Raw genomic sequence first — 13,703 nt, forward strand, 5'->3', positions numbered from 1 at the left:
TTTAGTAAGGCCTTTGATAAGGTCCCACATGGGAGGTTAATTTAGAAGGTTATGACATAGAGGAGTTGTAAACTGAATTTGAAATTGGCTGTAGGAGAAAACAAAGAGTGGTGGTGGATGGTGGATGGTTTCTTCTCAGACTGGAGGCCTGTGATTAGTGGTGTGCCTCAGGGATCAGTGCTGGGACCATTGTTGTTTGTTAACTATATCAAATATCTGGATGATAATGTGGGAAATTGGATCAGCAAATTTGTTGATGACGCAAAGATAGGAGGCAAAGTGGACAGTGAGGAAGATTTTCAAAGCTTGCAGAGGGATCTGGACCAACTGGGAGAAATGGCCAGTAAATGGATGATGGAGTTTAATGCAGACAAGTGTGAGGTGTTGCATTTTGGAAGGGCAAACCAAGGTAGGACATAGACAGTAAATGGTTGGGCAATGAGGAATGAGGAGGAGCAAAGAGACCTGGGAATACAGAAACATTGTTCCCTGACAGTGGCGGTGGAGGTGGACAGGTTTGTGAAGAAAGATTTTGGCATCTTGGCCTTTATAAATCAAAGTATTGAGTATAGGAGTTGGGATGTTATGTTGAAGTTGTCTAAGACATTGATGAGGCCAAATTTGAAATAATGTGTGGAGTTCTGGTCACCAAACTACAGAAAGAATATCAATAAGATAGAAAGAGTGCAGAGAAGATTTACTAGGATGTTGCCGGGTCTTCAGGAGTTGAGTTACAGGGAAAGATTAAACAGGTTAGGACTTTATTCCTTTGAACGAAGAAAAATAAGGGAGATTTGATAGAGATTTACAAAATTCTGAAGGTATAGACAGAGTAAATCCAAGAAGGTTCTTTCCACTGAGATTAGGAGAGATAAATGCGAGAGGGCATGGTTTTAGGGTGAAAGGGAAAGGTTTAGGGGGGAAACTTCTTCACCCAGAGAGTGGTGGGAGTGTGGAATGAGCTGCCATCTGATGTGGTGAGTGCGGACTCAATCTTGAGTTTTAAGTATAAATTGAAGGGAGAGGTCTGCATGGTTATGGAATGGGAGCAAATTATTGGGATTAGCTGAACAATGGTTTGCACAGACTAAAAGGGCTGAATGGCCTATTTTATATCCTATGGTGTTCTATGGTGCTATAGAAAATGGGAGTATTTGTCAATGATGTTAAGAAAATGCACATTGCGGTCAGTGGAGGGCAGGGGCCCTTTAAAATTGACACTGAGCCGCTCAAAGAGGTGGGTGACTTTAATTAATTGGCCCCTGTCTGGCCAGTAGAAGTGTGACTTGCACTCAGCACAGACCTGGCAGTTCTTTGTCATGGACCTGACCTCGTCGATGGAGTACGGCAGATTGCGTGCTTTGACAAAATGAAAAAATCCTGGTAACACTGGGGTGACAGAGATTGTTGCAGAGGTTTTGTAGTCGGTTGATCTGTGCGCTGGCACAGGTCCCACGAGACAAGGCATCTGGGAGCTCATAAAATTTCCCCGGCTGGTACAGAATATCATAATTGTAGATGGACAGTTCAATCCTCATCTTGGTATTTTGTCATTTCTGATTTTGTCCCACTGCTGATTATTAAACATGAACACAACAGCACGTTGATCAGTCAGCAGGGCGAATCTCTTACTGGCCAGGTAATGGCACCAGTGCCGCACAGCCTCGACAATGGCTCGGGTCTCTTTCTCAACCGAGGAGTGTCAAATCTTGAGGGGCCTGGAGGGTACGGGAAAAAAATGGTGAAAGAAGCCAGCAGGAATGCTTCAAAACAGCACAGTCAGAGGTGAAAGTTGGTTGATCCCCAGGCGATTGAGGGTTGATCTCCAGCTTTTCTGGCTTCAGGATCTGCTCCATTGTAAAAAAATACTTGAATAAAATTGATGCACCTGCAATTACTCCAAAGGCTGTTGTTGATAAACCAATAGGCTTTTATTCACTTAAGAACAATGGCACCTTCACACTGTTCAACTGTCCTGCACTGAGAGGGGAGCTGTGGAACAGTCACCTTTATACAGGAGCCTGTGGGGAGGGGCCACAGGTACAATCGGTCAATAGGTGTGCATGACCAGACAATTATATGCAATAGTGGTTTACCTCATTACTGATAGCATTATTCTGATAATTAATTTAATTAAATTTAATGCTTTACAAACACAATGAGTATTCATCCACAAATATTATAGCAATTTCCAGTCACACGGAATTGAGCATCAAAGTTTAAATCCATAATAAATGTTCATTCTAAGAGTTCAGTGTTTCTGTGGATGTGTTTGTTGTATATTGACAAGGCATGTGGGAGACTCACGTTTTGTACCCATGAAACAGAGTTCAGATTTATTGTCAGAGTACATACACATCACATACAACCCTGAGATTCATTTCTATGTGGATGTGGCAGAATTACCACTAATTGGTAGTGAAAAAAAAACCCTGTACGAAGTGTACACATGTAAACAAACAAAGAACTGTAAACAGATAACAAATGTAAACAAACTGACTGTGCAATTCAGAGAGAACAAAAAGAAAATCAACAAAGTGCATAAGTAAAAGTCCTTAAATGAGTCCCTGATTGTTTGTTGTTGAGGAGTCCGATGGTGGAGGGGCAGCAGCTGTTCCTGAACCTGGTGGTACGAGACATGTGGCACCGATACCACTTTCCTGATGGCAGCAGCGAGAACAGAGCCTGTGCTGGTGGTGTGGATCCTTGATGATTGCTGCTGCTCTCCGACGGCAGTGTTTCCTGTGGATGAAATCAGTAGTGGGGAGAGCTTTGCTTATGATGTCCTGGGCTGTGCCCATTACCTTTTGGAGGGCTTTTCATTCAGGGTGTTTCCATACCAGACTGTGATACAGCTGGATAGCACACATTCCACCACACCTCTGTAGAAATTTGCCAGGGTTTCTGGTGTCATACCAAATCTCTGCAAACTCCTGAGGAAGTAGAGGCACTGACGTGATTTCTTCACAATGCCAGTGGTGTGTGGGATCCAGGAAAGATCCTCCGAGATAGTGACTCCCAAGAACCTAAATGCACTCACCCTCTCCACCTCTGATCCCCCAATGATCACTGGATCGTATACCTCTGGCTTTCCCTTCCTGAAATCAACAATCAGCTTCTTAGTTTTGGTGACCCTGAGTACAAGGTTGTTGTTGGTGCACCATTCAGCTAAGTTTTCAATCTTCCTCCTGTACGCTGACTCATCCCCTTCTTTTATCACTACCGTGGTATCGTCAGCAAATTTGTAGAAGGTGTTATTGTCATACCGAGCCACACAGTCGTAGGTGTAAAGTGAGTAGACCAGGGAGTTAAGAGCACAGCCCTGTGACACTTCAGTCCTGATGGAGATTGTGGAGGAGATGTTCTTACCAATCTTCACTGATTGTGGTCTGGAGGTGAGGAAATCCATTATCTAGTTACACAGTGGGCTGTTAACTCCCAGATCTTGGAGTTTGCTCATCAGTTTTGAGGGGATGATGATGTTAAATGCTGAAGTAGTCAATAAAGAACATCTTGATGTCTGCATTTTGCTGTCCAGGTGTTCCAGGGCTTTGTGTAGGGCCAGTGAGATGGCATCCACTGTAGACCTATTAGTACAATAGGTGAACAGGAATGTATCCATGTCACCACTCAGAGAGGAGCTGATATGCTTCAACACCAGCCTTTCAAAACTCTTCATCACTGTTGATGTAAGTGCCACTGGTCGATAGTCATTAAGGCAGGTTACTGCACTCTTCTTGGGCACCAATATGATTGACGTCTGTTTGAAATAGGTGGGTACCATGCCCTGCTGGAGTGAGATATTGAAGATATCCATGGATATCTTGGTAAATTGGTCTGCGCAGATTTTTAATACTCGACTCTTGATATAATCTTTGTCCATAGGCATCTTTGCAGACCCTGTCACAACCGAGAGAAAGCCAAACGCCTTGGCCAGTACATCTGTCAGAAGTGCCACCTGATTATTGATGAGCTTCCCCTGATGTACAAGGGTGATGCACATCATGCCGACCATTTCAACTGCACCCACTGTGGGTAAGTTAGCTTCTCAACCCAAGTGCAGAGAATGTAGTATAACATGGAAGTCTGCAGACACCGTGGTTGAAGTAACAACACAATGCTGGAGAAACTCAGCAGGTTGAAAGTGTTCTTTATGCAGTAAAGGAATGGACAAAATGTGGACAGGTGCCCAAATAAAAACCTGAAACGTCGGTTCTGTATCTTTATCTTTGCTACATTGAGGACACTGTTTGACCTGCTGAGTTTCTCCAGCATTGTGGTTTTACTTCAACCATAGTGTCTGAAGACTTTCGTGTTTTACTTACAATTGCACAGAATACTTACTCTGAAACCACACAGTCATTGTTTTAGTTCATAGAATTGTTCTTAGCCGCATGTTCTTGTAAATCAGGGATATTTATGGATCTTACTGCAAAACTAATTACACCAAAACGTTTGTCTGTGACATCCAGTCCCTTGCCCTTTCTGATGTCTCTATCTGTCTCACCACCATTTTCTGGAGAGACTGAATCAGTATATATTGTCAGTGTATGATTGTCTGAGTATGATTGCATGATTGTCAATGTTCTTGCCCCAGTGCCTCAGGTTCTCAACCATTTGTACCAAAAACAGGGATACCTTGTATAGCACAGTTAATACGTTCCAAAAAAGTTAAATGTTGTGGAAGACCGCACACTTCAAAGCATTATTACAAAATACTTTACCTAAAACTCTTATGCAAACGTGGATAAAATATTTAAAGTTTTTTGAAGTTGTAAACCCTAACCACGAATTGCTGGAAAAGTTTCCCCTTCATTTCCTTCGGGTTTTTTTAAATGTCCAATGGAGGCTTGCTGCTTTAGCTTGAATTGTCATTTGACTTCATGGAATTCTTTTCTGGTTGCAGTTTTCAATTCACATCATTGAAAGGCGTCCCATATTTCCCATTGCAGAACATCGATATTTAACAATTACTTTCATCATACAAGATGCTATTGCCATTCCAAGTTCTTTAATTTTATCTTTGTTCTTGATTAGAGTTTGAACAGACGATTAAGTCATGCCTTTGTCTCGTGCTATTTTAGTAAATGTTGTGCCATCTTCACATGGCTGAATAGTTTCCAGTTTCTTTTCTAATGTTAGCCATTTACGATTATTACGTGTATCACCTTCACCACATTTCCTTTTCCCGCTCATAATGTTTGCGAGCGTACACTTTTATACAACGCAATAAAAATATGACAGAGCAGCCACGGCTTTCCCGCTCAGAATCTAGAGCGATACTAAAACAGGTTAAGCAATAATGAGGTTAAATGAATGAAGCCGAGCTACGTTGCTGCAGACATGTTAAATTATTGCACCATTGTTGATAACACAATATTAATAAAATTTAACAATTTTATAATTATAGTATTAAAATTATAAACCACATTATATTAAAACCTGTGCTGTTCAAAACAAGGCATCCCTGTACCAACTTCCCTAGATCATATAAGGAAGCCACATGCCCATTGGGTCTGCATTGGCTCACAGTGCAAACCCATTCTCAACCTCCTGCCAATTTTCTCTGTGTCCTATTTTCCCCACTTTCTCATCAGCTGCTGCCAGATTTCACCACATATCCACACACAATGCCCAGCGGACAATTAACTAACCCAGTCATCCTTGGAGCGTGGAAGGAAATCAGAGCACCCTGAGGAAGTCCCACACGGTCACAGGAAGAACATGTAAACTCCACACACATAGCGCCTGAAGTCAGGAATGAACTCGTGTTGTGGGGCAGCAGCAAATATGGAATGTTCCTAAGCTCCCGCTGTCATGGTGTGTGTTTTACAGGAAGGAACTGACGGCGGAGGCTCGAGAGCTGAAAGGTGAACTCTACTGCCTCCCCTGTCATGACAAGACGGGAATCCCCATCTGTGGGGCGTGCCGTCGGCCGATCGAGGGGCGCGTAGTGAATGCCCTTGGGAAGCAGTGGCACGTCGAGGTAGGTGACTGTCACTGGGCCAGAAGGGAGTGAGGGGGGTCTATCTGGGCACAGTTACTATAGCCAGTCCGCTTTGCATGGAGACTGACCTGACTCAGGCAGAGTCATTTGACCCTTTTATACTGCAAAACTGCTGCATTCCTGTAGACATGACCTGTCATAGGAAGCCGGCTTGCACATTCACACAGAACAGAATAAAGTCAGCTCCATGAGTCAAATACACTTCACCACTGAGACTACCTACCAAAGTGGATCAAAGACAGGTAAGTCTAGACCTGCCCCCAATCCACCTTGTGATTATTTCACACAGCGCTTGAAAGGTGGATAAAACCCAGCTTTCAAGTTCTGTGTAAAAGGGGGTACTGATTCAGCCCCCTCTGGACAGACACCACTCCCTGGACACTAACCACCCTCTGGATCCTGACCACTCCTTCTGGTCACTGACTGCACTCCCTGATACCGACCACCCCTCCCCTACTCTGGCCACTCCTCCCAAACACTGACCACCACTCCCTGACACTGACCACCCCTCCCTTACACTGACCACTCCCCCCAAACATTGACCATCCCTCTCTGACACTGACCATCCCTCCCCGACACTGATCACTCTTCCCCGACACTGACCACCTCTCCCCAACACTGACCAATTCTCCCTGGAATCTGTCTGTCCTGCCCAACCCTCCACCCACCCCCTGGGTGTGATAAGTAAAAACATGAAGCTGGAGAAACTCAGCAGGTCAAACCGTGTCCCTTATGTAGCAAAGATAAAAATATATAATAGACATTTCGTACCTTGATGAAGGGCTCAAGCCCGAAACATCAGTTCTGTATCTTTATCTTTGCTACATAAAGAACACAGTTTGACCTGCTGAGTTTCATCTGCATTGTGTTTTCACTTCAACCACAGTGTTTGTGGATTTCGTGTTTTACTTCCCACAGTTATATTTTGCTTGGTCCATGGCTCCTCTCAGCACAGTGCCTGTGGAGGACATCCTGCGGATGGACTGAATTTTGCTCTTTTCTTCTTTTACAGCATTTTGTTTGTGCAAAGTGTGAGAAACCATTTCTGGGCCACCGTCACTTTGAACGAAAAGGACTTGCCTACTGTGAGAAGCATTACAACCAGGTGCTCACATCCTTTCCCCTAACGCTGGTGTTATGTAGGATTGTTGACAAACACACCGCAGTCTCTTCCTGAATTCCAGTGGTGCAATGGGTTGAGACCACTGCCTCACTCCTGTCCTGACCTCAGGCGCCATTTGCATGAAGCTTGCAAGTTCTCTGTCCTGACACGAGATGCCCCATTTCTCTCCATGGACTCTGGCTGACTCTTTGAGCCCCTCCAGCCTCTCATTGCTTGCTCAAGGTTGCAGCGTCTGCAGTCGTCATGTCTCGATGGCTTGTGGGAAAATGTCAGGAAAGCGAACTGGTAGTTCTGTTGCCTTGGTCCAGATTTCATGCACCCAGGGTTGGTGGGGGAAGAGAGGACAATGGTCTTCCCATTTGCCCAGACGCAGGGCTATAGAAAGAGAGTGAAGGATTGTTAATGTCAAAATAGGGGCGGAGGGATCTTTGGTGCTGGGAAAAAATGTAGAATAATAAACGGGAAGGTAATTATATGGATAAAGGAGAGCTTGATGATCAGATATTCCCTCCTTGGGTGAAACCTTATTCAGAACTTCTTTTGTAGCATCTCCATTGAACGTTATCCACAGTCTGTCTCATGTGGCAGCACCAAAACAGCCAAGAAGGGGTTATTCAGAGAAGCTTCCTCCACACCAGGACTTACTTGGACACTGCCCACAACTCCCCGACATTATGTCAGAATCAGAATTTATTGTCATGAACAAGTCATGACATTGGTGATTTGCGGCAGCGTCACAGGGCAAACATTCACATGATAACAATCTTATCACATTACTATATTAAAAAAATAGTGCACGAAAAGTTAGGCAGTGCCTTTGGTTCATTGATTATTCAGGAATCTGTTGGCAGCGGGAAAGAACCTGTCCTTGTGCTGCTGAGTGCTTGTCTTTCGGCTCCTGTACCTTTTCCCTGATGGTAGCAGAGTGAAGAGGGTATGGCCTGGGTGGTGGGGGTCTTTGAGGATAGAGGCTGCTTTTTAAAGACACTGCCTCATGTAGGTGTCCTTGATGGAGTGAAGTCTGGTGCCTGTGATGTCACAGGCCGAGTTAACAACGCTCTGGAGTTTATTCTTATCCTGAGAGTTGGCGCCTCCATACCAGGCAGTGATGCAACCAGCCAGAATGCTCTCCACAGTACAGAGAAATTTATGAGAGTCTTCGGTGACAGACCGAATCCCCTCAAAAACCTTACACTGGCAAGACTTCTTTGTGATTTCATGAAGATGGAGATCCTTGGAGACGTTGACACCCAGGAATTTGAAGTTCTTGACCCTCTCCACTACTGATCCCTCAATGACGACTGGGTCGTGTTCCCCTGACTTCCTCCTGCAGTCCACAATCATCTACTTGGTTTTGCTGACGTTGAGCGTTCTGACCATTGCAATCCTTGTTGCATTGAGTGTGAGAGGGGGAGGTTGTGAATCTGGATTGTAACTCCAGCTTTGTGGAAGCCCAGTGGTAAAGGGGTTGTGGTGAATATCTGTTTTGGGCTTTGAGGAATAGGGGAATAAGGATTAAAGTTGGGGAGGTGGAGCTGAGTCCATGGCCAGATCACCCATGGAGAAGGTTTGTTGGGCAAAATGGACGACTCCTGCACCTATTTTTTATTAGAGTCATATACAATTATCTGACACAGGAAGGGCCATCTGTTCCATCCGTCCATGCAGATTTATTTTTGCCCTCCTTCTCCAACTCCATTTGCCTCACTAGGTCCATACCTCTCTGTACTTCACTTATCTAAAAGTCTCTAAGTGCAGTGATTACACCTGACTTCACCGCCTCCTCTGACAGTGAGTGCCTGAGTCAACCACTCTCTGTGTGAAATTTGCTCCTCTAATCCTCTTCAAAACTTTCCTCTCACTGTAAAATCTATGCCCTCTTTTCCTGAGCATGGGAAAAAGATTCTGACCATCCACACCGTCAATACAGTTTTATATGCACATCTCAGGTGACCCTTCAGCTCACTTTGGTCCAGGAGAAACTGCTCTCCAGCCCCTCCACATAACCTAGACACTCTAGTCTCGGAACACCCTAGTGAGCCTCCTCTGCACTCTCTCCAGTGTAGCCACCTCCTTAATGTAGAATAAAAATGGATAAATGCTGGAGGCGCTCGCGCTGGAACCATTTGCTCTTCTTTCTCTCTCCACAGTGGCTGTCTGACCTGCTTGATGTTTCTAGCCTTTTATTCACCATGAGCAGAATAAGCTGACAAAAGACATCTTGCCGATAATATTCCGCTCACGTCTCTGAATGAAACCCACACGTGCTGTTTAAAGTGTTTAAAAAAAACCCCGAACTTGCATCTTTAACAAAACTCCTAAATATAAACATGGTTTTCTTTATATTTTGCAATTTTTGTTTTGTCTTTTGGAAGTGAGGATTGTTTTTCTCTCTTTCAGCCCTGTCTCACCCACAAACATCCAAAATACACTGCACTTCATCAAGTTGAAGTTAATATCTTGTATTTATAATTTTTGGATACTACCATGTTTGCATTTCCCAAATGGATTTAATCTTCAGTGCAGTAGTTACACTGATGTTAGGATAACCTTACTCACTCAGAATATTAGAGATATACAGTACAGTGCCCACTACACTGACCAGCAGCCACTCATTTACGCTGATCCAACACCAATCCCATGATATTCATCCCACATTCCCACCAATTCCACCTCCCCTCCACCCCTCCCCTGATCCATTAACCTATTTCTTTGAGAGATGGGAGGAAACTGGAGCACTGAGGGTGGGGGAACCCAAGCAGAATGCACATACTCCACACAGACAAGGATCTCTGAACTGTGAGGTAGTAGCACTACTTGCTGCAACACTGTGCCATCCGAAAATGTTACTTTAATATCATAATGTTGCTCAGTGTTAAATGCTCATGTAAGCTCCTTTTCTACTGGCACCCTGTCTCAGGAATTAATTGGGAATTTACTTGGACAGGGTCCAGTGAAAAAGGAACACTGTCCAAATGCCGGTGTCAAATGACATCATTTCACACTGGGGATTAACTACCTCTACCCCTACTAATACCCCCGGTGTTTGCTGACGCCGGCGTGCTGATAAAACCAGTGGAAAAGGGACAGCAGAAAGCCATCCATTTCCCATTGAAGGGAGAACACTCCGATCCCTGGGGATGAGTGCATTCAATGGTAAAGCAATTAAGGGTGGCCAGTGGAAACGGCACAAAGGGCTTGCTATCCCAGGACACTGCAGGGCCAATTAACTGGGACGCCAGTGGAAAAGGGGTTAAAATACCTGCAATGTTATTAGAACTCCAGCTTCACCCACTAACACAGCAGTACCATCCCTGTGGTACCGGACGTTATTCACTAATTCAGTAACACAACCTAGCATTGTATTGTTACTAACTGTTACGCAAAGACTTCTGTTTCTCCAAATGTGTTGTTGATGCTTTGAAATTGAGCAGTTCACAGTCTCCAGATGTGTGAGATTTTATGATTCTCATTGCCTGTGTTTGTTCCGGCAGCTGTTCGGAGATGTTTGCTACCACTGTAATCGTGTGATTGAAGGCGATGGTGAGTATCCCATCATTCTGCACCCAGCGAATTTAAACAGAGACTCATTCTTTATCCCCACTATCAGTCACACAATGTGAGATGAATGTTTCCATTCGCTCTTTTGATTTCTCCTGATTTTGTCATCATTCCCACTTTTCCCATCTCCCCTGCATCCTCCTGTTCTCACCACTTCTGTCCCAGCCTTCTCAGTGAGCAGATCCCAGGTTAGACCCTGGCGGCTACTCCTGGGTGATCCTCTCTGCGGCACTGAGCAGAGGCGATCAAGCGCAGCCCAAAATGAAGCCAGTGCTTAAAAGGATGACGTATGAGGACAGGTTATATTCACTTCTGATGTACAAACCAAGAGTGATTCGATTGAGTTGAAGGAGCTGATTGTGCAGTGGGAGGGTCCAGGTCTGAGGGGCAGCTTCTTCACACAGAGGGTGGTGGGTGTCCCAGGGGAGGTGATGGAGACAGGTACAACTGTCTCGTTCAGAAGACATTAAGACAGGTACACTGAGAAGGATGCATCCTACCCTGGTCACCAACTCTTCTCAAGATTCAATTTATTGTCAAGACAATGCAAAATTACACAAAATTTGTTTTCATCTGCCGTGAGGCAGACAGATTCTCCATCGTCAGAAACTGCCTGAAGTGCCTCTTGCAGTCAGAGAAAGAGAAACAAAAGAGAGTCGTTCCCCCCCCACTGCCCCCGGAGTTACCGAGTGACCGTGGATTCGTCTCCAGTGTTTCCGCAGCCCCACAGAGTTCAGCCCAAACCATCAGCAGCTGAGCTCCAGATCAGAACCTCCAACATGATCAGGAACCCTTCAGCGCCATCGGCACCCCTTTGTCTCCCAGGTCCGATACCTGGTACCCCCTTCAGCCAGTCTTGACCCAATCTCCAGCAGTTCGCAGCCTGGTGTGAATCCCTCGAACACAGTTGCCAGCAGCCCACATGGGTTCCTCTCCGAGTTGCCAACAGTCCACCCTTACTGGTCCTCCACCACGGTCACCATCCCATGGGTCGTCTCCTCTGTTTCTCCTACTCAAACAGGGGGTGGTCTCATTTTCTGGTGCCCTATGCCAGTACTCTGCTTCCCCAGAGTCTGTAACCTCTCGTGACTGCTGGAATCATCTGGACGCAGACCCAACGGTTGCAGTATTTTTAAATAAACTGCTCCCTGCTTATTGTGGAGAAGAGGATTTCCGAGTGTGAGGTCACACGATGCTAGGTTTCTTCCCTGCTATCATCAGACGCCTGAATGAATCTCACATCATTAAAATAATGTGGCCATTGCTCTGTGCCAACTGTTCTCCCTACGGAACTCTGATTAGCTGGATTGGTCGCAAACAGACAGTTTTTACTGCACCTTCTGACAATAAACAAACTTAAAATGGAGGCAAATGGGATGATCTTAGGCATACAACTGAGACAACATGGGTGAATTGGGCCGAAGGGACGGGTTTTAGTGCTCTAGTACTCTCTGACACCAGAAAAAAGGGATTCAAATTTAGGCTGGGGCTGTGACGTTAAACGTTACTTCTTCTCATTTGGAACTGGGACTGATTTGCCCTTGTCACCAAGGAAGGGTGAGATGGAGGACCACCTGTGGGGGCAATGTGAACAGTATTGATCATTGGAGTGAAATAGTTTGAGTGAAGAGCTGGAGGTTTAAGGGACTGAGCGGTCTCCTTCTATTTTGGGGTTCTTAATAGTGGGTAGGAACAGAGGGACCTTGGGGTCCGGGTCTATAGATCTCTCAAGGTTGCCATGCAAGTTGATTAGATAGTTAAGAAGGATATGGTGCATTGGTCTTCATTAGTCAGGGGACTAATCAATAGCGCATAAGACAACATTGCAGCTCTAAAAACTCTGCGAAGATCAGACTTGGAGTATTGCTCTCTGTTCTGGTCACTGCATTACAGGAAGGATATAGATGCTTTGGAGAGGGTACAGAGGTTTACCAGGATGCAAGGTTAACAGAGCTAGGGCTATTCTCTTTAGAGCGATGAAAGGGGAAAGCAAAATACATTGGTTAAGGTGAATGGAGGAAAGTTTAAGGGAGATGTACGTTTTTCTTTTCCCACAGAGAGTGGTAGGTATCTGGAATTCATTACAGGGGGTGTTGGTAGAGGCTGGTACTAATAAGTATGTTTGAAAGACTTTTAGATGGGCACATAGATGTAATAAAAATAGAGGGTTATGGGCACGTGGGTGGGAAGGGTTAGATTGATGTGCAGTAGGTTTCCATAGGCTGGCACAGCATTGTGGGCTGAAGGGCCTGCACTGTACTATAATGTTCGGTATCTGAGCCACCCAGCTGGGCTGAGGGCTGGGTATCTGACGTGGACAGTGGCGGTGTGTCCAGCAGAGGGATACAGTCAACGTCCGGAGGTGAACCTGATGGCTTCCATGTTGTGTTCCAGTGCTGTCAGCTCTTAACAAGGCCTGGTGTGTTTCCTGTTTCGCCTGTTCCACCTGTCACTGCAAGCTCACTCTAAAGTAAGTGGCTACCTCCGCCCTTCGTTCTGACACACTGCCACCTCACCTCACCCACTCCCAGAGGCTGACCAGATGACAGGCTCTCCCTCACCTCTGCCTATCAGTGGAAACAGATACTGGGCACAGTTACTCGAGAGGTTTACCAGAGACAGTCACCAGGGGTGACTGGGAATGGTTGCCAGAGACTATTGTTGGGAATGGTTGCCTGGATGGTTACAGGAAACAGTTGTTGGGGACGGTTGTCAGGGTCAGTGTGATGCGCTATCAAGCAGAAAGCAGACACAAAACATAAAGTCTGTTCAACAGGCTTTGTTCTTCATAAACTTCCACAGAGCTGGCTGTGAGAGTGCTATGCAATCTCTGAGACTGACCTTGAGGGGCCGATCTAGCTTATATCCCGGAGGGTGATTGACAGCCGATCGGGTGGGGCTTGGTCCATTCAGGTTGGCTGGGCTGGCCAGGTGTTGCCTTGTCCTCCAGTGCTCTTCTGCAGGTACACAGGTCGCCCCCTGCAGTCGGCTAGTGGTGTATCACCACAGTCA

The 13,703-nt window shown here is 45.5% G+C and overlaps 1 protein-coding gene across 5 annotated transcripts in view; it reads left to right on the forward strand.

The window, feature by feature from the left end:
• LOC138742259 (LIM and senescent cell antigen-like-containing domain protein 2) overlaps positions 1–13,703 on the forward strand; it is a 131,416-nt gene that overhangs the window by 114,939 nt on the left and 2,774 nt on the right. For all 5 annotated transcript variants that reach the window (XM_069896392.1, XM_069896394.1, XM_069896393.1 and 2 more), the window contains exons 5-9: positions 3,886–4,035; positions 5,836–5,986; positions 7,020–7,112; positions 10,625–10,673; positions 13,086–13,161. In XM_069896392.1, coding sequence (XP_069752493.1) covers positions 3,886–4,035; positions 5,836–5,986; positions 7,020–7,112; positions 10,625–10,673; positions 13,086–13,161 — 519 coding nt within the window. The remainder of the gene's footprint in view (positions 1–3,885; positions 4,036–5,835; positions 5,987–7,019; positions 7,113–10,624; positions 10,674–13,085; positions 13,162–13,703) is intronic.

The sequence above is a fragment of the Narcine bancroftii genome, chromosome 9 (assembly GCF_036971445.1).
Source record: "Narcine bancroftii isolate sNarBan1 chromosome 9, sNarBan1.hap1, whole genome shotgun sequence".
NCBI classification, from domain to species: domain Eukaryota; kingdom Metazoa; phylum Chordata; class Chondrichthyes; order Torpediniformes; family Narcinidae; genus Narcine; species Narcine bancroftii.